The sequence below is a fragment of the Mustelus asterias genome, chromosome 5 (assembly GCF_964213995.1).
Source record: "Mustelus asterias chromosome 5, sMusAst1.hap1.1, whole genome shotgun sequence".
Lineage (NCBI taxonomy): Eukaryota > Metazoa > Chordata > Chondrichthyes > Carcharhiniformes > Triakidae > Mustelus > Mustelus asterias.
The window spans coordinates 50,005,919-50,030,974 of NC_135805.1; the positions used below are offsets into that span (position 1 = coordinate 50,005,919).

The following is a 25,056-nucleotide window of genomic DNA, read 5'->3' on the forward strand; positions in this document are numbered from 1 at the left end:
GTTTGTTATGTTTTTTGTACAAAATGAAAAATCTTCAATAAAAATATATTTAACAAAAAGAAATGAAAACACATGAATTATCATCCAATATTTTCTTGTTCAAATCCTTGTTATGACTTATTTCGATGCCTAGGCCATCCAATTTTATTGCTGATATTTGCAGTAGATTTATACAACTGGGTGGGTTGCAGTCACTTCAGGAGGGCAGCTAAGAATCAGTCATGTTGATCACTTAGAGATGATATGGAGATGCCGGCGTTGGACTGGGGTGAACACAGTAAGAAGTCTCACAACACCAGGTTAAATTGGTAGCAAATACCATAAGCTTTCGGAGCGCTGCTCCTTCGTTTCGATATGCGCGATCTTCTTGGAGATCCTCTCCACTTGGAACCGGCAGTTTGCGGTGTCGATGGTAGCCATGATGTGGAGACGAAGGAGTAGCGCTCCGAAAGCTTATGGTATTTGCTACCAAATAAACCTGTTGGACTTTAACCTGGTGTTGTGAGACTTCTTACTGTGGTCACTTAGAGGCCAGACCATATTGATGCACCATAACAGAATCACAGAATACCACAGTGCAGAAGAGACCCTTTGGCCCATCGAGTCTGCACCGACAATCTTGAATACCTCAATCAGATCGCCCTTCAGTCTTCTCTGCTCCAACAAAAACATCCCAAGCCTATCCAACCTCTCTTCATGCTACAAGTCTGATAATCAAGAGGACTGAGCTAATGATCCAGTGACATGAGTTTAAATCCCAACACAGCGGCTGCATAATTTAAGTGTTATTAAAATCTGGAATAAATGCTAGTATCAGTAATGGTGACCGGATTGTTGTAAAAATCCATCTGGTTCACCAGTATAACTAATGGTAAAGAAATCTGTAAAAATTCTGTGATTCTAATGAATCTCTGATTCATTGTAAGCACTGCCACAGAAGATATCTATTTGGCTTTGTATGGGGCAGATCACGTCTTACTAACTTGACTGATATTTTTGAGTGATCGATGAGGACAGAGCAGTGGATGTTGTCCACATGGATTTTAGAAAGGCTTTTGACAAGATTCCTCACGGTAGACTCGTCCAGAAGATTAAGATGCATGGGATCCACGGTGACTTGGCCACTTGGATTCAGAATTGGCTGTCCATAGAAGTCAGAGAGTAGTGGTGGAAGGGTGTTTTTCTGGCTGGAAGTCCATGACTAGTGGCGTTCCACAGGGATCTGTACTGGGACCTCTGCTGTTTGTGATATATATAAATTACTTAGATGAAAACATAGATGGCTGGTTATTAAGTTCGCAGATGACACAAGGATAGGTGGAGTTGTGGATAGTGTAGTAGGTCGTCAAAGGATACAGTGGGATATTGATCAGTTGCAGATCTAGGTGGAGAAATGGCAGATGAAGTTTAATCTGGGCAAGTGCAAGGTGCTGCACTTTGCGAGATCAATTGTCAAGGGTAAATATACGTTTAATGGCAGGACCCTGAACAGCATTGATGCACAGAGGCAGCATGGTGGCACAGTGGTTAGCACTGCTGCCTCACAGTGCCAGGGACCTAGGTTCGATTCCCGGCTTGGGTCACCGTCTATGCAGAGTCTGCATGTTCTCCCAGTGTCTGCGTGGGTTTCCGCCGGGTGCTCCAGTTTCCACCCACAGTGCGAAAGATGTGCTGGGTAAGTGCATCAGCTATGCTAAATTCTCCCTCAATGTACCCAATCGGGCGCCAGAGTGTGGTGACTAGGGGATTTTCACAGTAACTTCATTACAGTGTTAATATAAGCCTCCTTGTGACATAAATAAATAAAATAAGGCATCTTGGGGTTCAGGTCCATAGCTGCCTGAAAGTGGCCACACAAGTAGATAGGTTGGTAAAGGAGGCGTAGGGCCTGCTTTCCTTTAACTGGACGGGGCATTGAGGACAAGAGTCAGGATGTCATGTTGCAGATTTAGTTAGGCCGCACTTAGGGTATTGCATTCAAGTCTGGTCACCATATTACAGGAGGGATGTGGAGACGTTGGAGAGATGGCAGAAGAGGTTTCCAGGATGTTGCCTGGATTAGAGGGTATGAGTTATAAGGAGAGGCTGGACAAACTAGGATTGTTTTCTCTGGAGCAGTGGAGGCTGAGGGGAAACCTGACTGATGTCTATAAGATTACGAGTGGCATAGATAGGGTTGAGTCAGAATTCCTCCTCCCCCCCCCCCCGTGAAATGTCTAATACTAGGGGGCATGCTCTTAAGGTGAGAGGAGTAAAGTTCAAAGGAGATGTCAGGAGCAGGTTTTTGTTTTTACACAGAGTGGTAGGCGTCTGGAACACGCTGCCGTCGATGGTGGTGGAGGCAGATACGGAAGGGGCATTTAAGGGGCTTTTAAATAAGCACATGAACATGCAAGGAATAGAGGGTTATGGACCAAAGGCAGGCAGAAGGGATTAGTTAAATTTGGCATTGTTTAGAACATAGAACATAGAAAGTCACAGCACAAACAGGCCCTTCGGCCCACAAGTTGCGCCGATCACATCCCCACCTCTAGGCCTATCTATAGCCCTCAATCCCATTAAATCCCATGTACTCATCCAGAAGTCTCTTAAAAGACCCCAACGAGTTTGCCTCCACCACCACCGACGTCAGCCGATTCCACTCACCCACCACATATTGACACAATATTGTGGGCCAAAAGGCTTGTTCCTGTGCTGTACTGCTCTATGTTCTATTTCCAGGTAAGAATGAGAGAATAAACATTCTCAGTTTCAATTTCTCTGACTTGGAGCTTTTACCATGTCTCATGATTGTAGTTCCCCAATTCTAGTACTTGTATAATATAAAATGATCTATTTTTGGTAATGGTCTATTTCGTTCTTTGATTGATAGTAACATCCATTTTTTGATTTATTATTGTCACATGTACTGGGATACAGTGAAAGGTATTGTTTCTTGCGCACTTTACAGCCAAAGCATACCGTTCATAGAATACATAGGGGAGAAAGAAAGGAGAGGGTGTTGAATGTAGTATTACAGTCACAGCTAGGATGTAGAGAAAGAACAACCTAATATATGGTAGGTCCATTCAAAAGTCTGATTGCAGCAAGGAAGAAGCTGTTCTTGAGTCAGTTGGTACGTGATCTCAGACTTTTGTATCTTTTTCCCGACAGAAGAAAGTGGAAAAGGGTATGTCCGGGTTGTGTGGGGTCCTTGATTATGCTGGCTGCTTTGCCAAGGCAGCGGGAAGTATAGATGGAGCCAATGGATTGGAGGCTGGTTTGCGTTTATGTTCATAACCCTTTGTAGCTTCTTGCGGTCTTGGTCAGAGCAGGAGCCATTCCAAGCTGCGATCGGGAAAGGGTGCTTTCTATGGTGCATCTGTATGGTAGTGTGGACAAGTGTGGGGGTGGGTGGGAGGTTGAAAACAGGGTTAACTCTTACTTTTTTTTTACTACATTGGAGTGTCAGTTTATATTTTTGTAATCAAGATTGGGACTTTAACCTAAAGCCTTCTGCGTCAGAGGCTAGTGTTACCATCCGAATCATCGCAGACACATTTGCATCTCATTTGTGTCTATCGCACTGTCCCTCTTCTCCTATCTCAGATAGGGGAGACAGTGGTACATTGGTAATGTCACTGGACTAGTAGTCTAGAGGCCCAGACTAATGCTCTGGGGACATGGGTTCAAATCCCACCATGGCAGCTGGTAGAATTTAAATTCATGAAGCTGTGTGTTGTGTCAACTGTGTACATGATACAATTGCATCAATTGTAAAACCCATCTGGTTCACTCATGGCCTTTATGGAAGGAAATCTGCCATCCTTATCTGGTCTGGCCACTCATGCGACTCCAGATCTACAGTGGTTGTGGCAGTTAGGGAGGGCAATGCCCAAGTCCCATCAAAGAGCAAAGAAATGATAGAGGAGAAAATCTGTCTCGTATATAGGTAATTCGTATTAACATTTCTAACTCAACAAAACACTGAAGAGATAATTCATTTAATTCAACTCGAGTTCCTTTGAACTTTTGATAACGTTAAGCGAAGAAAGTATTTCTCAGTTAAATTCATTTAAGCTTATTGAACATAAGACGCTGACATTCTCTTTCTCAAAGCTTTGTCAAGATTTGTCTTGATTTTTACAAATGATGTGGAAAAAAAAAACTTCTCAGGGAAATGCTATATGATAAAGAAAACTGGAACTGATGCATCCTGTGCAATCAGATACATAGTACATGTTTAGAACAGACAATCCAAATTTAGCTGACAGGATTACAGGGAAGAAATATCATCTTTTAGGAGAGACTGGGGCATTCAAGTAAAAACCTAAATGAAGTCACAATAGCTAATTCAACTGATTAATTATAGTATTGCAAAACATGTAAAATTGAGTAAATTCTTATTTCAACATTGAGAATTTTAGTTATTAAAAACATAGCTAGCAGCTGGTTAAAAAAAAGCATTTTAATCAGTTGACGGATGGTAACTTGCGGCAAGCTATCACAACCACAGTGACATGCTTAATTGCAAAGCTTTTACAAACATGGACAAAGAAATTTATAATATAAAATCTTGACAAAATGTGTGACAAAAGCATGACATCAGGAGTTGAATTGTGCAGACAGGAAATACATGCAGAAGAGAAATGTTTTAATAATATAAATATCTGTTGTGATGTGGCTTTTTATTTGTTCAGGGAATGTGGGTGTCACTGACTGGGCCAGCATTTATTGTCCATCCCCAAATACCTTGAGCTGAGTGTCTTGCTCTGCCATTGCAGAGGGCAGTAAAGGGTCAACCACATTGCTGTGGATCAGATGTAGGCCAGACAAAATAAGGACAGCAAATTTCCTTTCCTAAAGGACATTAGTGAACCAGATGGGTTTTTACAACAATTGACAACGATTTCATGGTCATCATTACACTTTTAATTCCAGATTTTTATTGAATTCACATTTCACCAGCTGCTCTGGTGGGATTTGAACCTGGGTCCCCATAGCATTACCCTGGATCTCTGGATTACTTGTCCAGTGATTTTAATGGTGCTACTCTAACACAATGAACCAATCTCAAGCTCTGTAAAGATAATGGCTGTCATTTTCTGGTCATTTTACGCCCTGCCGGCACTGCAAGTGAGGATGGAGAATTTGGTGCTTACCCAAATCTCCATTCACTGCAGCGGGACCAGAGAATCCTGCTGACGTAAACAGCCAGAAAATTCCGGCCAATCTCTCTATTGGATAAGACTAATCAATCCCAAATTAAAATGTTGATAGTAACAGCTGAAACATACCCGTCTCCGAATTCCAAACATAACATATTCCATCTTCACTGCCGGAAAACAGAAAAGTGCCACATGGTGTGAATGTACTGTATAGCTGTTCACGGTTATTTGTTGCCCCAGTATACTTCTTTGCAGCCAATCTAGAAAATGAATAGGAAATATAAAGATGGGAATTTCAAGTCCAGAAAATAAAAACATCAAAACATCAGGAGGGTATAATAACAAGCTATTTCTAATTATATTTTCAATATTATTATATTCAGATTGTCTCCTACAAGAATCAGTGCTTGGGCGCCAGTTACTCATAATCTGTATCAATGATGTGGATGTGTAATATTTCCAAGTTTGCTGATGACACAAAACATAGTGGGCATGCAAGTTATGAAGTGGATGCAAAGAGACTTCAAGACTTAGACGGGTTAAGTGAATGGGCAAGAACATGGCAGATGGGATATAATGTGGAAAAATGTGAACTTATCCACTTTGGGAGGAAAATGCAGAGTATTTCTTAAATGGGGAGAGATTGGGAAGTGTTGATATTCAAAGAGACCTGGGTGTCCTTGTTCATAAGCCACTGAAAGCTAACATGATTTATTATGTGTATTGGGATACACGTTTCTTGTGCGCTACACAGACAAAACGTACTGTTCATAGAGTACATGGGGGAGAAGGAAAGGGGAGGGTGCAGAATATAGTGTTGCAGTTACAGATTGGTGTACAGAAGGATCAGCTTAACATTTGGTAGGTCCATTCAAAGGTCTGATGGCAGCAGGGAAGAAGCTGTTCTTGAGTTGGTCGGAACATGATCTCAGACTTTTGAAGCTTTTTCCCGACGGAAGATGATGGAAGAGAGTATGTCCAGGGTGCTTGGGGTCCTTGATTATGCTGGTTGCTTTTCCGAGGCAGCAGGAAGTGGAGACGGAGTCAATGGATGGGAGGTTGGTTTGAGTGACGGTCTGGGCTACCTTCACAACCCTTTGCAGTTCCTTGCAGTCTTGGTCAGCCCCATGTTTCCCACTAATCCAGTTAGTTGCCCTCTTTTTAGGAATTATTCAACTTTGCGTTTTGCTCTGATGTACTAAATTTAAATTGCATATTGCAAACCTCTAAGACCATAACAATGATAAATGTAAATAAATGTAACGTGCATGATTCAGCTAAGCAAAAATGTGTGCGCGCTGTGGACTTGTCTTATTGAAGCGTGCCATGTAGCTGAAAGATTGGTGACCACGGGACTAAAGATTTCGTCATGAGATAGTTCTCTTGCTGTTCCACAAGGAGTGCAATAAAAAAGCACTTAACCTTCTGGGGCTAGCAACTCTTGGTTGCTTCCTTGATGTTTCTCCAGGTTTCCCGTAACCTGAAAAACCACGTGCCAACTGTTAAATGCAAACCAGAGTCACAATATACTAAGCCTTATTCAATTATGTTAATCAAGTGCTTTGATTTCCCAACTCATACACCTCACTATTTGCACCATAGAATTGACAGTAGGTGCGCATGTGTCAGGTTTGGGCAGGTAGTTTTAGTAACTTACACTCTTAGGTCCATCACTCTCAGAATGCTGTCTCTGGCATGAATTAGTAGACGTCTACCATTTGGGTGAACTTCCAAGTGATTTATAGGAACCCCTTTTAGATCATTCTGCATAACGTTCTGTAAATAATTTGGAATAACGTTTTCAATACATTGTAACTACTCAACCTTCAAAATATTCTATAAATAAATTCACTAGATCAAGGGAATGCAACCAAATCAAAATTTATAACATGCTACAATCTGCTCATCTGATCTGTATGGATTACAAGTTAAAACAGTCTAATAATTGCAATTGGCTTTTATATTTCACCTTTAATATAGAAAATGCCCCCAGGGGGGTCAGAGGAGAATGTTAAAATGAATAATTGAAAGGTTTTGCACAAGAAGTGTGTTTGGAGAGTGAGTTTCACAAGTGGGATGGGAGGTAAAAAGTTAAAGTTCCAAAGACAACCATTTTTAAAAGTCAGGTTAGTGGAGTCAAAAATTCTCCCAACTTTGTGCACCTGACTCAAGGGAAATCGGGCCATCGTTAACCAAATAACTAACCCTGCGTGACATCTGCCGGTTATAACTTTCAAAGATTTTGAAACACATTTTGATTTTTTCCTCAGAATAGACCTATTTCAATGGAAGTTGTCAATCAATTTGTTAAGTAGGCACTTTGTTGACATTTAATGTTTATCAGCTTTTAGAGAGGATTTAAACTATCATAGGACACATTATGATCAGTCAGGATCTGTGGTAGTTACTTAATACAGATGAATAATTACTTGAGATTTCCAGCAAGGTATTTTCATTAGATTTCTACTATGCAGACCATAAAATACACAAGTAGCTACGACTTACCAACAAACTGATGATTACTTTTGCATTGCAAAGTATGGCCAAATTACAAATATCAAAGTTAATTAATTTAGGTTATTAGCATATTGTTACAAGATGCCCTCCTCATTAGAACATGAAAATTGACTTTGGGAATAGGTGATATTATAATCCAGACACTATAACCCTTGCAAGGTGTGAATGGCAGAGCAGTTGAATTTCCTGTTACTGTACCTCGGTAATAGTCCACTGCTGAACTAAGTTTTCCCGCGAACTCTGATTTACAAAAGTGCTCCAAATAATGATGAGTCCTGAATTGTCTCCTGAGAACATGCGTAGTCCTGTTCAACAAAAAAAAACTCTTAATACCTTTCAGAAACCACCCAAAATAAGTTACATTTTTTAATACAGTTCTAACAAATTTAGTTACTGAAATCCAGCATACAACAGTGATGACAAAATTGTTAGAAAATACAAAGCACGGTTTTAAAAATAAAACCATGTTTTTAAATCTTGCATATTAAAAATGGACACAGAATGGACCAATGGCACCAGTATCAAGGCAACCGACCAGTTCTGGCTCCTGGGCATTGCACTCCCGGTCACACTTTAATAGCATGAATCTCAGAATCAACAATAGTTTAAGCTCATTAATATTAAGGCAAATGACTTTCAGCAAAAATAGCAACTGAACGCTGGAAGACCAAATTCATTTTCAGTCCCCACTATTAATTCAGCAAACTTGTCACCAACTCCTCAGCCATTTGCACAGTCTGATTCAGACCACACAAAATTGTGGCATCCTGTTTGACCCGAGAGTACGGATTCGCGTTGCCAAATACCTAACCATCTTTTCCCTTCTGAGAAAACCGAAGTGAAATGTTTTGTCAGGATTGGTTCTCAGGCCTACTTCCTGTTGTAACTTCCAAGTTGTGCTGCAGTAATGTTTGTGCCGTTTATACCTTACTTCTTTGGGTTTCTGGAACTCTTTCTTTGTTTCTCTTAAAAAGGTCAAATTTCCTTGAATGACACATGGTACAAAAATATTGTAAACAACTCTTGAGGTTTCAGAAGGCATTCTTTAACGTATTCTGGGTGAAACTATTTCTTCCAGCTAAAGTCCATCTCTTGCTAAACCATCACTCTGGATCACTGACCATCTATTTAATGGTTTCAACCACAAACAAGTTGCCTTTCTAAATGTACAGAGTTGCTTTGCAAACTGTCAGTCTGTGTCCCTGCACGGTGGCTCGCACTGCCACCTCACAATGCCAGGGATCTGTACGGAGTCTGCATGTTCTCCCTGTGTCTGCGTGGGTTTCCTCAGGTGCAGCGATTTCCTCCCACAGTCCAAAAGACGTGCTGGTTAGGTGCATTGGCCATGCTAAATTCTCCCTCAATGTACCAGAACAGGCACCAGAGTGTAGCGACTAGGGGATTTTCACAGTAACTTCATTGCAGTGTTAAGTGAACCTAATTTGTGACACTAATAAATAAGCTTTAAACTTTAATTTCTCTACAACTGATTTCCACTAGACATTAGAATAGATGAAGCTGACATGCCATCCTATATCTTCCAGCCCTATATTTACTTGGACAGAAATTGTTTTTCCACAGTGGAAACTATTGTGAGCAGTTTTGGGCCCTGTATCTAAGGATGTGTTGGCCTTGGAAAGGGTCCAGAGGAGGTTCACAAGAATGATTCCTGGAATGAAGAGCTTGTTGTATAAGGAATGGTTGAGGACTCCGGATCTGTACTCATTGGAGTTTATAAGGATGCAGGGATCCTATTGAAACTTACAGGATACTGCGAGGCCTGGATAGAGTGGACGTGGAGAGGATGTTTCCACTAGGAGGAAAAACTAGAACCAGAGGGCACAACCTCAGGCTCAAGGGGCGATCCTTTAAAACAGAGGTGAGGAGGAATTTCTTCAGCCAGAGAGTGGTGAATCTGTGGAACTCTATGCCACAGAAGGTTGTGGAGGCCAGATCATTGAGTGTCTTTATGACGTGGATAGATAGGTTCTTGATTAATAAGGGGATCAGGGGTTATGGGGAAAAGGCAGGAGAATGGGGGTGAGAAAATTATCAGCCATGATTGAATGGCGGAGCAGACTCGATGGGCCGAGTGGCCTAATTCTGCTCCTATCTCTTATGGAATCAAATGCAAATTTAGCCAAATATTAGGTACCATATTAATCAATTATAGACTCATTAGGCATCTGCTTTTGCCACAGTTTCCTCCATGGGCAAAGTTTGAATTTATTTGTAAAAAGTACATTTCTAGCTGTGTACTAGTGTGTGAATGAGAAAAAGGACCCATAGTAAGAAATATGGCTCAAGACAAATTACCCCAGAAACACTGACAGGTTGCACAGCGAAGCTAAAGATACTAAGTGAAATATGAAAGAGTAATGAGTGGATGCATGCCTTTTATTTTGAACAACGTGAAAAAGCTTTACAATAATTAACAATGATTCTTTATTGTAACTTGATTTAATGTAATGTAAATGAAGTGGGACTCATCAAACTTTAAAACATTAACAATAATCATTGCAAAGAGTAATGCATTAGCATTATTATATACCAAAACTGCATTTAGGGAGCACATTTAAAATTGCAAAACACCCCAAGATGCTTCAGATGAACATTATCAAACAGAAATTTGACACCAGACTACACAAGGAAATATTAAGAGAATAACTTGATCAAAGAGGCAAGTTTTAAGGAGCAACTTAAAAGGGGGAAAGATATAGGCAAGAAGTTCAGAAAATAATTCCACAGTTTAGACAATTGAAGGCAAAGTTGCCAATGGTAGAGGGATTAAAGTTGAGAACGTGCAAGAGATCAGAATTAGAGGAGCAGAGAGATTTCAAAGGGTTGTGGGATGAAAGAGGTTACAGAAATAGGCCATGGAGGATTTGAAAACACTGATGAGAATTTTAAAATCAAGGTGTTGCCAAGTCAGGAGCTCATGTAGGTCATTGAGCACAGGGATTGGTGATCTGCTTCAGTAATTCCTATGATACTATCCCATGGATTGGATCCACACCAGGTAGCTTCCACGGCTGGTATTTTACGACTTCGCTTGGGTAAGGCTCATAAAATCCCACCCGAGGTCAACGGAGAATTCTGTTCTGAGAGCCTCTCCCGCCCCGATTCCGGGGCAGGCGAGGCAATAAAATTCCGGCCCACAAGTTTCCAACATGCAGGGCTGAATATTAGCGGATGTCAGCACCATGACTGGGATAGTGATGATGAAAAGGGACAGCTACAAACTTTCAGTTGACAGGTCCTTCTTTTCTATATTGGAGGATATTGACGAGGAGATTGCCTGTCCCCTCAGTATCAGCCGTGACTCAGTAGGTAGCACGTTCATCTGAGTCAGAAGGGTGCGCGCGTGAGTGCAACCCCACCAAAAAAAATCCAAGGCTGACACACCAGTCAAAGATCCAGTCTGCCCTCTTAGGTGGATGAAAAATACCCATGGAGTATTTAGAATAAAAGCAGGGAAGTTACCCTTGGTGTAAAAACAGAAGGTGCTGAAAAAACTCAGCTGGTCTTGCAGCATCTGTGGAGAGAGAAACAGAGTTAACACTTTGAATTCGGAAGAAAAGTCACATTCAACTAGAAACGTTAATGCTGCTTCTCTCCCCACAGATGCTGCTGAACCTGCTCAGTTTTTGCAGTATTTGATGTTCCTATTTAAGACTTTCAGCACCCACTATATTTTTCTTTCTCCTAATAATATACTTGAAGATCTGTTTAGTTGACATTGAAATCCATCTTCAGCCATAACCGTGCCTGATGAACTCCTACATTTCATCATGGCTTCCTGTTGTGTCGATCCTGAAGACATGATAGTCACCTAAGAAGACACGAGGACAAAATTTCATTTAATTGACTTTGAAGAACGCATATGTCAGAATTGTGAATGTTAAGTAGAACTGTTGAATTTATGAAAAAGCAAATTATTACAGAAGGACTAACACTTGTATATACTTTCACAGTAGCACATTAGACATCAAATATTAACAAAAACCTTAACATATAAAAAAAAGTTTAATAAAAAATGCCACACTCACCAGAATTAGTGGAGTCAGGAGTAGCATCAATGGTGGAATATCATGAAAAACCAATTCTTCGGCCCATCTTAAGGGGGTCTGCCTTGGGTATATTGTTATCCAGCAATGTTTCTTGCTTGTTTTTTTTCCAACTATGAATTTTGTTTTTCTCTTAGCTACACTTCACAGATAGATTATGCATCCAACAGACCTTAGCTGTTACAGGGCTTCTGAAACCTTGGTTTTCTTTTTAGCAGCAATTTATCAACCACGTAATAGCCTGAATTGAATGTGGTTTTAGTGTCTAGAAATGTTGCAATTACATAAATTAAGATAACTTTTAAAGCCATTTGTATTGTCTCAAAGCTGGTTTCTGCTGTTTAACGGTTCTATGAAGCGGGAAGAAAAATAAGTAGTTTTCACAGGCAAGGCAAGATTTCATATAAAGGTAATAATGGGAGTGCTGTGTAAACATCTTCATTCTTCATCAGTGAATGATAAGACAAACGGGAGCAGTGGAAAAGAAACCCAAAACGTTGTTCTGTTCTCTTCAGGATAGCAGCTCCCCCAAGTGTTCTACTCTATTGGAAAAGTAAACAGGCACTATCACACCATAGTCTTTTTAAAAAAGCAACTAGTTAATCACTCATGTAGATTCAAACATAGGTCCTGTATTCATGTTGAAAAGCAGTGTGGTTGGGGGGTGGGGGCGGTAGTAGTAGTCAGACCAATACAAGCTGCTAAGCTGCAAACGAAGGATATGAAATGGAGAAAGCAGAGGAGAGTTAACAGGGGAAAGGGTAAAGGAGGACGGGTGTCGCTGATGGTTGTAAAGGCAGTGAAGCTACCTCCAAGAGGAACAAATTCTTTCTGCATGGGATAGAATAAGGTAGGAAGCACCCAACAAAACATCTCTACGAAGGAGAGAAGGACTCAGAGTGGAAGACGGGCCTGCTCAGTAAGCAGAAAGGAAAGAAGACATCGCAATGATTTTCTAACAGTTAAACTCAGTAGCCAGGCTGCAATCCCCACAGGTAGAGTGTCAATTGTGGGTGAGCGACTCATGGTGGTTTGGTGCGACTCAGCTTACGAGGTAGGGTGAGCGCACAGATTTTCAGCAGGGGCATGGTGGGAATCTTGGCACCTATGGAAATACTTAAGGGAGGGTACACGTTGTTTGTGGAAACAATCACAATTGGGAAGAATATCCTATTTGGTGTCTTTCAGATACGAGAGAGAAGCTGCTCCCAACATTGATGCTCTGTGCAGTCGAGATGTTTACTCAAATTAGGTGGGAAAGTATGTGTTAATATACTAAGGGCCAAACAGGACATGCAGCGAGATTACCCTGGATCTGTTCAATGCAATGGGCATTACCATGACTGTAGTAGGCAACTAGTGTCAACCGCACTGTTTAGTGGCTTCACACCATACAAACTGATAGGAAACGAGCACCATTGGAAGTAGCCTGCAATACTTAAAACCAGCCTGCACCTCTTAGAGAAGTTGCATCTTGGATTGAGCAGGTAGTGGAATTCTTTGCACATGTCATCGTAACATGGAAAAGATGCAATAATAGCACAACACAAGAGAAAGCGCGTGCTCCAAGGCTCTGATGCTGCACTGGAGGCATTGGCAGAGCAGGTGCAAAGGAGGTGAGAAGTGCCATTTCCACAGGAGGTCACCAGGTTCTCATGACAAATGTTCAGAAGGCAGGGAACTAAATAACTGTGGTAGTTAATGGCAGTATCAAGTTCCAAGGATCTTGTTGCCACAAAATGTTCAATAATCGCAGGAGTGGTGAATGTCAGTGAGTTCTTCAAGTGCCATATCCCACTATTTACTGCGCAAATACTATTCAATGCACTACAGCATCACTCATCTGCCAACAATCTCTATTAACAGATTTAACTAAAATTCATGATTGCAATGTATCCACACACACTTGGCACTGGTTGCAAGCCTCCTAACCACATTTCACAGTTTATGCATGTTGCCAGCTATTTAAATACAACAGCCACATTATCCAAGCAGATTGTTCACTGACATATTTCCTTCTCCCTTGGAGGACAAGGTGGTGCATAACTGGAGGCAGCAGGACTTACCTGCAGGGCACAGGCATGTGTCCTGAACACTAAAGAGCAGATGGTGCTTACCATCATTCAAGTAGCCACTGCCAAGGCTCTAGCAAGCAGCAGGGCATCGTGAATGAGGCTTCGTGAATGAGACACAGGTTGTGTTTTTTGGGAATTTGGCACTGAGGGGAGTTTCTTTACTGGCTAATAAACATTTTAATCTTCAGAGAGTGGTCTTATCGTGCTGCATTAGTAGAGGCAACAAGGGAGAGTTGATTGGTAAGTAGTTAAGGTCGGATAAGTTTCTACTACTTTTATCACCTTTGTAAGTTCTTCAATAGTTTATATTTTGTAAGGGCTATATTCTGTAGTAACGAGGGCCAGGGAAGAAGAGCCCTGGATTTATTGATATTGAGCATCTTCCAAAGGTTTAACTTAAAGAGGTACGTCATGGTAGAAGAGCTCAAACCTATGTATTAGACTTGTTGACAAAATTGAAGCCTGTGGGATGACGGGCAGTAGCGGCATGGTTAGAAAACTGGCAAATATTTAGAAAACAGTTGTGGTAAACTGTTGTTTTTCAGATTGGCAAGAGACAGTACAGTGGAATTCCCCTGGGTTCAGTACGAGGACCAGTGCTGCCTTGTTACAGGGCACAATTTCATCTCTCCCACACAAAACCTTAACGTACAGAGAAGTGAGAAGATAGTAATAGATTCAAGAAAACGCAGATAGGTTGGTGAAATGGGCGGACACTTGGATCGATGAAATTCAATGCAGAATTCAGCATTAAGTGATACATTTTGACAGAAAGTTTGTGAAGACAATTTTTGATAAATAGCACAATTTTATAGAGGGTGCAAGAGGAGAGAGACCTTGGGTGTCTGTACAAATATTTAAAGATGGCAGAATAGGTTTACAAAACAGTTAACAAAGCAAATAGAAGTTAGAATATGAAAGCCAGGAAGATATCCTACATTTATACAAAATACTCGCTCAACCGGAAATGATGTCCATTTGTGGGCACCAGACTTAGGAAGGACATGAAGGTTCTGGAGAGGGATGGAAGTGATTTACTAGAATGGCTCCAGAAATGAGGAAATTACAGTTACATAGCTAGACTGGAGAAGCTGGGTTTGTTCTCTTAGAACTGCACAGCTAAATGGCTGAAGTGTCAATAACCAGACGTCGCAGATTTAAAGGTGACTGGCAAAAATAACCATGAAATGACAAGAGGAAAAGACTTTTCCTATTCAAGCAGTGGTTAGGATTTCAAGTGCACTGCCTGATAGGGTAATGAATATAGATTCAATCGTTATTTCAAAAGAGAATTTGATAAACATATCAAGGATAAATAATTGCAGGGATGTAGGTCAAAAGTGGGTTAGTATGAATTATTGGATTGCTCACAAAAAGAGTGGGCCGCACGGATAGAAAATTGGCAAATATATAAAAAACAGTTGTGGTGAACTGCTGTTTCTCAGACTGACAAGAGATATTTCAGTGGAGTTCCCCTGGGTTCAGTTACTAGGGCCACCAGAAGGAAACGATCCCCTTCTGCGCTGTACTATTCTGCATTCTTATGAGTATTCACTCCGATGGGTTGCATGCTCTTAACACTGACACCAGGAATAGAAGTGTGCTTGCAAAGCTTGTACAATTCTCAACCGGAGAGAGTTAAGTAGAAAACATGTCCTAAAGAAGATTCTCAGTGTTGAGGTAGGAGTTTTTGGAGAAGCCCACTGACTCTTTTGGGTCAGGGTGCATGTGAAGCGAGAGGCAAAAGGCATAGTGGTCTTGAATCAAGATTTCTGTAATTACAGTTGATTTATCACTTCTGAAGTACTGAACAATTTTGGGGATAGTTAACAAGGACTTTGCAGGCATGTTGGAAGCTCCATCTTCTAGGCCAATATATTATGGGGCAGGGGAGTGGAACATGTCCGGTGACAGGCTGCAAGGCTGCTAATTTTACAGGGTTCACTGAAAACATTAAGCTCAGAAAGTTACAAAATGAGGAAGGAGTCAACACATAAGATGCTGGTCATCACAGTGAGGCAGCTGAAAATACAGCCATGGTGTTGTGGAGTAATAGGAGGGAGTTACCTATACTAACTTGCAAAGCATTAAACAAGTCAACCAATGGCATAGAGGCACCAGGAAAAAAAAGCCCGAAAGATGATCCTTCCGCATTTTGAGAATCATAAGCCTTTGTAATGTACCATAACGTTCATCCGAGGCAAAACAATTTAGTGCTACAATACTTTTGGATGTTTCTCATTTGTGCAAGCAGTTGCTGGTCCTATTCTGCCAATATCAATTTAAGGCATCCATTGGTGGGTAGCCTGTCACAATTAGTTCAAAGGCTAAATAGAGACAGAAGACTTGAGCAGAGCACCACCTCCAAGCATAATTGCAACTAATCGCTGATACAATTCTAATGGGTATTATAGATAATGCCTGACATAACAGCTTTCAATGTATTTTGAAATTTAATTTTGCAACCCTTTCATTATTTTTAATATATACTAGATATAAAACATAAGACATTCAGAATAATGGTAAGATCCATGCCTCATAACTTTTAATAAAGCTATATGACAAGTTAGATGGTTACTTTTTTCTTGTTTGTACAAACAGAATGTAGTAATTACTAAACTAACCTTCAGTATCAAAACAAAGTACGTTAATGAAGCTCCTGTGCCCATCAAATTCCTGCAGTAATTGACCATTTCCTTCATTCACATTTATATCCCAGACACGGATTATAGCGTCGTAGCCTCCTGTAACTACAAGATACTGCACAAATGGGTGGTATTTTGCAGTATAAATAAATGAAGGATGTGGAAGGATCTTTTCAGCTGGGTTCTGATAATTCTCTGTATTCCAAACCCTGAGAACAGCAAACACATCACACTAAAGTTTTTTTAGCTTCTTCTAAAACAACTTACCTAATAGATTTCATGGGCATCCAGTGCTTAGAATGCTCATATTACAGAACAACATTGAGTAATTGGACAAATTTTACAATCACATAAATACACAAAAACTGAAATATTTTGCAGAACAATAGGCACAGGAGTTTTCTGTAACTACCTCCAAAGTAATGATCTTGCATCAACAATATCAACCAGTTATTGCTACACATTTCAAATTCCAATCTTAGATACTACACAGGAATTGTCCAAGCTGATCTCTGTATTAATTAATTATCCTAAATTATTTATTCAAAGAACGAGGTGACGGAGCATTAAATAACAACACCACTCTGAAATAATGTTGAATAAAACACTTCTTAAAAATGTTTACTGTCTCAATTGTCAAGGTGCAATATTGACACATACAGGCACTAACACATACAAGCACCAAGGATAATGATTAGAAATGGGAAACATGGTGAATTTAACCCTTTATATCCTAATGGCAAGGCCAATGGAAAACACACTTATATTACAGTAACATACCACAAACATGGTAGCTCAACAATACCTCATCCAAGTGCACATGTATGAGCCAGGCAGTGAACAAAAACAGGCTGCTTGATCAGAGAGGACTGAGATGGGAACATCATGTCCTGGCCTCATCACTCAGCACCTAGACACTCACATTCCCAGCTGGAATTGCTAAACATCGATTAGAAGCTCTGACCATGCTGATTTAGATACACCTTTTCACCAGCAAGTGCCAGGATGGATTGTAATTCTCTGATGTCACTCTTGTTGCAACAAGCTAGGTCAGAATAGGCAAATATCAGGGCTGAGACCAACCGGTCTGAAAGACTCAGTTCTATATCATGCAATGTGTTCACTCACTGAGCCAACCGAATACTTGAATTGCTGAAAATTGGATGTATTAAACTTTTATTTAATCAAATTTCTGTTTACAGCCTGTTACATTTGAAAGTATGATGTGAATATGCCAAGTACAATAGTAGATATCTGCTAATTAAAAGGTACCCAAAATATTATGTCACAATTAGAAAAACTAATTAACTTCCTCAGTGATGAATTATGTTTGTTCATAAATATTTATTCACAATTACGTTGATTAATACTATGTCTGTTGTGACAATTCACAGCACCGAAATTAATTTCAGGCATTAATTCAGGGCTTCTGCTGAGAATCATGGTCAACAGAAAAGATCTGATTATGGCTCCTTGGGCAGGTCTTTTGACAATTCTGAAAAAATATAAAACTGCATTTTCCTTTGTTTTACTTAGTTCAGATATGTCCTTTTACATTGCATACAACTTCATGGTACCTCGTGTGCATCACTTTTTAAAACGTTTTTTTTATAACATTGATACACTGGCACAAAGCAAACTCCCGGAAACAGTGAAGATCAGTGCAACCAGCTTTTGGTGGAAAGAAGTGCTATCACCCACTTGGTGAAATTGAAATTGGCTGCAAGTCAAAATTATGCAAAAAACAGTTACAAGCAATCTCTAAATCAACCTCAATTTCACCAAACCTAACTCGAGATAGCACTTACCTTTGGCAACTTGATTTTCTGGTTTGAAAACCATGAGTCAATATCAAAACTAAACAGGGTTGCCATTCCAATATCCTGGAGACTTGAGGGAAAAAATGTTTCAGACTGCCAATTCAAACCTTGCTTTTAAACATCTTATTCCTGAAGCATGACTCCTGACACAAAAAAGTTCCCTTTTGTGTGTCAGTTTGATTTCAAGATTACCAAGAACATGCTCTATGTTGGATTACTGGGAGCACAGTAAAATTCAGTACTGGGAAAAGAAAATCACAGCACTTGAGAATAAATTGGGTTCCTAAGATAAAGTCCGGTTTAACCACACTCAGCAAGTTCATGCAAAGAACAAACCTAAGCTCTTCATGGTCTATCAAAAACTTGATTGCTACATGGATGAGATGCCCAAGGGTGATCAACATCAAGGGTATCTATTGTAGGCAGGAATGGTGTTAATGATTTTAAGTATAGGAAGGGCAGTAAAGTTGACAAGGGCAAAACATTGCAATTAGCATGCTTTCAATGAAAATTATTCCACTCTTATCAGAAGACATGAATTTGAAGCTGGCACTAACCTTACTGTACCATCCGATGATGCTGACAGAAGAGTTTTATCATCATTCGACCAGCACAGAGAGTACACAATGTTAAAATGTCCATTGAATTCTCCTAACAGATGCCCAGAAGGAATTTCATAAACTAAATCATTGGACAAAAAAGACGCGAGTTAGGTTGGAAGGAGTCAATTACAAAATCTCTTATTTTTCACCAGGTTTGCAATTTCTAAAGAACAAACATCACATTTTTCGGTTATCCAGTTTCATCATTTTGCAATTAATTGTTTAATTAACTATCCTGAACAAATATAAAACTGAATTTCTCTTTGTTTTATTTAGTTCAGATGTGTCATTTTATGCTTCATACAACTTCCTGGTATCTTGTGTGCATCACTTTTTGTTTTGAAAGTTTTGATTTGATACAGCAGTGATACACTGGCACTAAGCAAACTCCTGGAAACAATGAAGATCAACACAACCAGCTTATCTCAGTTTTCCTGTGGGCTCCAGTAGTCTGTGACTGGAAAGTGGTGGACCCTTCCCAGCACCAATGACAGTAGTTAGGAGCCACTTAAACTGGGCTTGGAAGGGGAGGGGAATAAGAGTTTGACGAAATATTTCAGCAAGTAAATAATGTATGCTGGTCGATCAGTAGGTTACAGGAGATAATGGGTGGAATTCTCCCATTTTGATACTAAGGGCCCTATTTTACCATTGCGTTGCACCCGTTTTCGGGTGCGAAAACCTAGTGAAGTCAGGTGTGAGGCCATTAACGCGATCCGCGCCCGCGATCCAGCTGCTGAAGAGCGAATTCAGAACTTCCAACAGCTCTCTGACTCAGATCAGTGTTGGGAGGGGGGGGGGAGGGGGGGAGGAGGGAGGCAGGCCAGATCATTCTCTGGTTGGGGAGGGAGTGGGGGGGGGTGATCCTTGTCTGGTGGTGGGGAGGGGGAAGGCTGATTGTTGTCTGGTGGGGGGGCGGGCAGGTGGATCTCTGGTTGGGGGGGGGGGGGGGGGGAGGGGGAGGAGGAGGAGGAGTGGAGGGCAGGGGGGTCCGCCCTCTGCGGGCAATTGGTTGGGGGGGGGGGGGGGGGGGAGGAGATGGGGTCGCGATCGGTCTGGGTAGCGGGGGGATGGGTGGATAAAGGGGGACAATGCCTTTTGGGGGCCATCGCTCCCGCTTTTTGCTCCCGGGCCGCTTTCTCTGCTTTCTGCGGCCTGGGGGCGATCTGACACGGGCGTGCTTTTTCAAATTTTTTTCCAGCTGCGCATGCACAGTTCAGAGCTCCCATTGCTTCAGGCGTGCTAAGCCCTGCTCACAACCCGAATGGGACCCGTGGTTTTTTTTTTCAGGTTGAGTGCGTATGGGGGCGCCTGAAACCAGATTTCGAAGTCAGATCCAAATTACGCCCAGATTCAGCACTTAGAATGAAAATGGTAAAATCAGGCCCTAAGTGTGCGACAGGAGTTGGAACGGTCAGAGTTTTTCACTGGGAAGGCTGGTGGGAAAGCACCAAATCTTCTGGACCCGACCTCATTAGTTATTCATCTGGTATTTTACACTGCATTCAGTGGTGGAGGCAGGCCTGGATGGCACATATTTCGCCATCGTGTCCAAATGTCCAACATCACTGACCCTTATAGAAGAAAGAAGGTAAATCTCCTGAAAATGAAGATAGTTCTGTAGGAATACGGAGACCAGAAGATGGACCTCGGAAACAAAGATGGATCTCCAGGAACATCCTGAAGTTGGAAGATAGACAACCTCCAGGATTGCCGAATCTGGAAGATCCACCTGCAGATGCTCTTCGACCTATAGCTGTGGGTGCTCCAGGGTCAAGGGTTGCCAGCGGTCTCCATCATGAACGTTGGAGGCAGCCCCAGGCATTGTTCAGGCACATCCCAACATCTGCAAGCCACATTGTTTCAAAGGTGTTTCACACCGGCAGGTTTGCCCCGTATAATCCGCAGAGAATCTGGTGTGGAGGGGTCAGGCCTTCATCGGTCTCCCATTAACAGGATGCAAATGATGCTCACACCCAGCCATTGGCTGGTTTTCCGACCCACCATGGCGGGTAGCAATGGAAGATCGCACTATAAATTCACGCTGATGTGAAACCCATTTCTGGACATCCCGCCATATTCTCCCCTCCTTATGCCAACCATTGAACCCGCCAGCGAGAGTTGGGAGAATTTCACCCAATGTTCCCCCAGGAAAACAAAATCAAATGCAAGTATAACAAAGATCATCAAAATATAAAAAGGAGATATGATGAAGTTGGGATATTTCTATCACAATGTAAAGAGCATTTAGAACTATACCATTTGGTGAAACTACTGCAAATACCAAAACATGGCTGTGAATGGGATATGGAGCTAAAAGATACAGGATGATTAATAAAGATACAAAAGTTTAAGTAGGTTAAAGGAGGTTATTGTTGAGGAAGAATATAACTGGACAAGGTGAAACAGATCCTAAAGCTGTTAAGTTTCCTTATGCCAAAGCTGGAGGCAAATGACAATATCTGGCTAAAATCCCCCTTTGGTAGGTTTTTCAGACCCAAAAATGTTTTTTATTCATTCGTGGGACATGGGCGTTGCTGGCTGGCCAGCATTTATTGCCCATCCCTAGTTGCCCTTGGGACGGTGGTGGTGAGCTGCCTTCTTGAATTACTGAAATATATGTTCTGTGGGTTGACCCACAGTGCCGTTAGGGAGGGAATTCCAGGATTTTGACCCAGCGACTGAAGGAACGGCGATCTATTTCCAAGTCAGTGTGGTGAGCAGCTTGGAGGGGAACTTGCAGGTGGTGGCGTCCCCATTTATCTGGTGCCCTTGTCCTTCTAAATGGAAGTAGTCGTGGGTTTGGAAGGTGCTGTCGAAGGACCTTTGGTGAATTGCTGCAGTGCATCTTGTAGATAGTACACACTGCTGCTACTGAGTGTCAGTTGTGGAGGGATTGAATGTTTGTAGATATGGTGCCAATCAAGCAGGTTGCTTTGTCGTGGATGGTGTCAAGCTTAGAGTGTTGTTGGAGCTGCACCCATCCAGGCAAGTGGGGAGTAGTCCATCACACTCCTGACTTGTGCGTTGTAGATGGTGGACAGGCTCTAAGGAGTAAGGAGGTGAGTTACTCGCTGCAGTATTCCTAGCCTCTGACCTGCTCTTGTAGCCACTGTGTTTATGTGATGAGTCCAGTTGAGTTTCTGGTCAATGGTAACTCCAAGAATGTTGACAGTGGGGGATTCAGTGATGGTTACACCATTGAATGTGAAGGGACGGTGGTTAGAGTGTCTCTTATTGGTGATGGTCATTGCCTGGCATTTGTGTGGCATGAATGTTGCTTGCCATTTGTCAGCCCAAGCCTGGATATTGTCCAGATCTTGTTGCATTCAGTATCTGAGGAGTCACAAATGGTGCTGAATATTGCACAATCATCGGTGAACATCCCCACTTCTGACCTTATGATGGAGGGAAGGTCATTAATAAAGCAGCTGAAGATTGTTGGGCTTTGGGCTACTACCCTGAGGGACTCCTGCAGAGATGTCCTGGAGCTGAGATGACTGACCCTCCACAACCATCTTCCTATGTGCCAGGTATGACTCCAATTAATGGAGAGTTTGCCCCCCATACCCATTGATTCCAGTTTCGCCAGGGCTCCTTGATGCCACGTTCGGTCGAATGCGGCCTTGATGTCAAGGGCTGTCACTCTGACCTCATCGCTGGAATTCAGCTCTTTTGTCCACGTTTGAACCAAGGCTGTAATGAGGTCAGGAGCTGAGTGACCCTGGCGAAACTCAAACTGGGTGTCACTGAGCAGGTTATTGCTGAGCAGGTGCTGCATGATAGCGCTGTTGATGACCCCTTCCATCACTTTGTTGATGATCGAGAGTAGACTGATTGGACGGTTGGATTTGTCCTGCTTTGTGTGTACAGGGCATTCCTGGGCAATTTTCCATATTGTTGGGTAGATGCCAATGTTGTAACTGTACTGGAAGAGCTCGGCTGGGGGAGCAGCAAGTTCCAGAGCACAAATCTTCAGTACTATTGCCAGAATGTTATCGGAACGCATTGCCTTTGCAGTATCAAATGCCTCCAACCATTTTTTGAAATCATGTGGAGTGAATCGAATTGGCTGGAGGCTGGCATCTAAGAGTCAACCACATTGCTGTGGCTCTGGAGTCACATGTAGGCCAGACCAGGTAAGGACGGCAGATTTTCTTCCCTAAAGGACATTAGTGAACCAGATGGGTTTTTCTGACAATTGACAATGGTTTCACGGTCATCAGTAGATTCTTAATTCCAGATATTCTTTATTGAAAGTTTCATGCAAGGGGCCTAAGCTCCCAACCCAGAATACTAATATTCCATCTCTTTCCCATTATTACATTTAGCTCCAAGTAACAAAACCAGAGGTCCACCCTGAACACAAAGGGAAACAAGATTTAACATATACACAAACATTTGTCCATATAGCATCATTTCCCTCTGAAATTGACTTCAAGTCTGATTACTTGAACCAACTGAAGTAGTATATAATTTATTTCAGGGGCTATTGGACAGAATGGATGTTAATGCCGTTTTTAATCGGGCCGTCCATATTTAAACAGTCCAATCCCAGAGGATTCAAATAATTAGGTTTCTCCACAGGGTATGGGATGGGTGCTTTTACACATTCTTGATCACCTAATTGCTTATTCTACTACTGCTCTACACAGCTCTGATGTACAGTTTTACAGAGTGGAGCAGGAATGGTACTGGTCCCTGGACAGCCTTCTCTTTCTTAGCAGCTCCAGTAGAAGTGGTGATTCTGTAATCCTGTTAATGCAAAGTGGCTAATGATGCTGGAGAATTTTCTGAAACTCTAAAATCATGCATGCCATAAAAATAATAGGATGCAAACAGAAAAAATATAATGGTTAGAGCTTAAGCCTCGTATCATAATTCTTGACTGCCTGAAATTTTAGGATACTGGGCATTTTAGGCATTAGAGGTGACATAATTGAAGAACAAGAACGGGTTCTTTTCTAATTACTGATGGCTGTTTTCATAGAATCATAGAAATCCTAGTGTGCAGAAAGAGGCCATTCAGCCCATCGAGTCTGCACTGACCACAATCCCACCCAGGCCCTACCCCCATATCCCTACATACTTTACCCGCTAAATCCCTCTAACCTACGCATCTCAGGACACTAAGGGGCAATTTTAGCATGGCCAATCAACCTAACCCACACATCTTTGGACTGTGGGAGGAAACTGGAGCACCTGGAGGAAACCCACGCAGACACGAGGAGAATGTGCAAACTCCACACAGACAGTGACCCGAGCCAGGAATTGAACCCAGGTCCCTGGAGCTGTGAAGCAGCAGTGCTAACCACTGTGCTACCGTGCTGCCTCCTTTCATTCAAGGATCACGAGTAAAAACAATATGACATTGAAATGTAGAATATAGCGCACAATCATATGTAGAACAGAATAGCTATGTGTAGAAATCTATGCGCTTTTTTGTTTCTTCACTCTTGTTAATTCTCACCTACAATGAAATGGCCATTCCGGTCAGCACACGACGCTGCCAAACTTTTTCCATCATGAGAAAATTCGATAAAGAAGCATCCTATCTGTCCACCCCGAAATGACAGCAAAAGCTGGTTAGGAATACGACAAACCTAAAAGGGAGGTAGCCAAGTTGTAAATTTTACATGTCAGCATTACCATTAGAACATAACCTTCTACACTCGGCAGAAGGTAACTTCTAAGAAGTTAGAGGGGCATTCAGAAGGATAATTTTTTAAGTTAACAAACTTTATAAATGTACTGGAGGTAATATTTTAGTGAATGCTAGCCCATGTTACATCTTTCCTGATTTTAATTTCCATCGCAGTCAAAGCAGAGGTTAAGCAAACTTCTTTACCTGCCCAGGTAGTCTGGTCCATTTCAAAATATCCAATTTCTGGTAATCTACAGTTGATGAAACACCTCTCTCCGCCAGCTCAGTTTGAAGCTCACTGTATGAAATGGTGCCCTGTTCTTGTTGAATAGCCATCATGGAACGTACAGAAGGATTCACCTATTTAAGAGATACAACAACGTAAATAACAACATGCATTTTTACAGAGTGCCTTTCACAACCTCAGGACATTCTTAAGTCAATGTAGTATTTTGGAAGTCTAGTCACTATTGTAACTTACGAAACTTATTGAACAGGACATTTTCTCAGCTGCCTATTATGTACAATTTACATGTAAT

The 25,056-nt window shown here is 41.6% G+C and overlaps 1 protein-coding gene across 1 annotated transcript in view; it reads right to left on the bottom strand.

Annotated features, from left to right (window-relative positions):
- The window catches only part of ahi1 (Abelson helper integration site 1), a 134,750-nt gene that overhangs the window by 41,151 nt on the left and 68,543 nt on the right, over positions 1–25,056 (bottom strand). The window contains exons 10-16 of the mRNA XM_078212568.1: positions 24,722–24,877; positions 24,344–24,476; positions 18,829–18,952; positions 16,431–16,660; positions 7,863–7,969; positions 6,805–6,923; positions 5,277–5,407 (exon numbers count right to left, since the gene is read on the bottom strand). Of these exons, the coding sequence (XP_078068694.1) occupies positions 5,277–5,407; positions 6,805–6,923; positions 7,863–7,969; positions 16,431–16,660; positions 18,829–18,952; positions 24,344–24,476; positions 24,722–24,877 (1,000 nt within the window). The remainder of the gene's footprint in view (positions 1–5,276; positions 5,408–6,804; positions 6,924–7,862; positions 7,970–16,430; positions 16,661–18,828; positions 18,953–24,343; positions 24,477–24,721; positions 24,878–25,056) is intronic.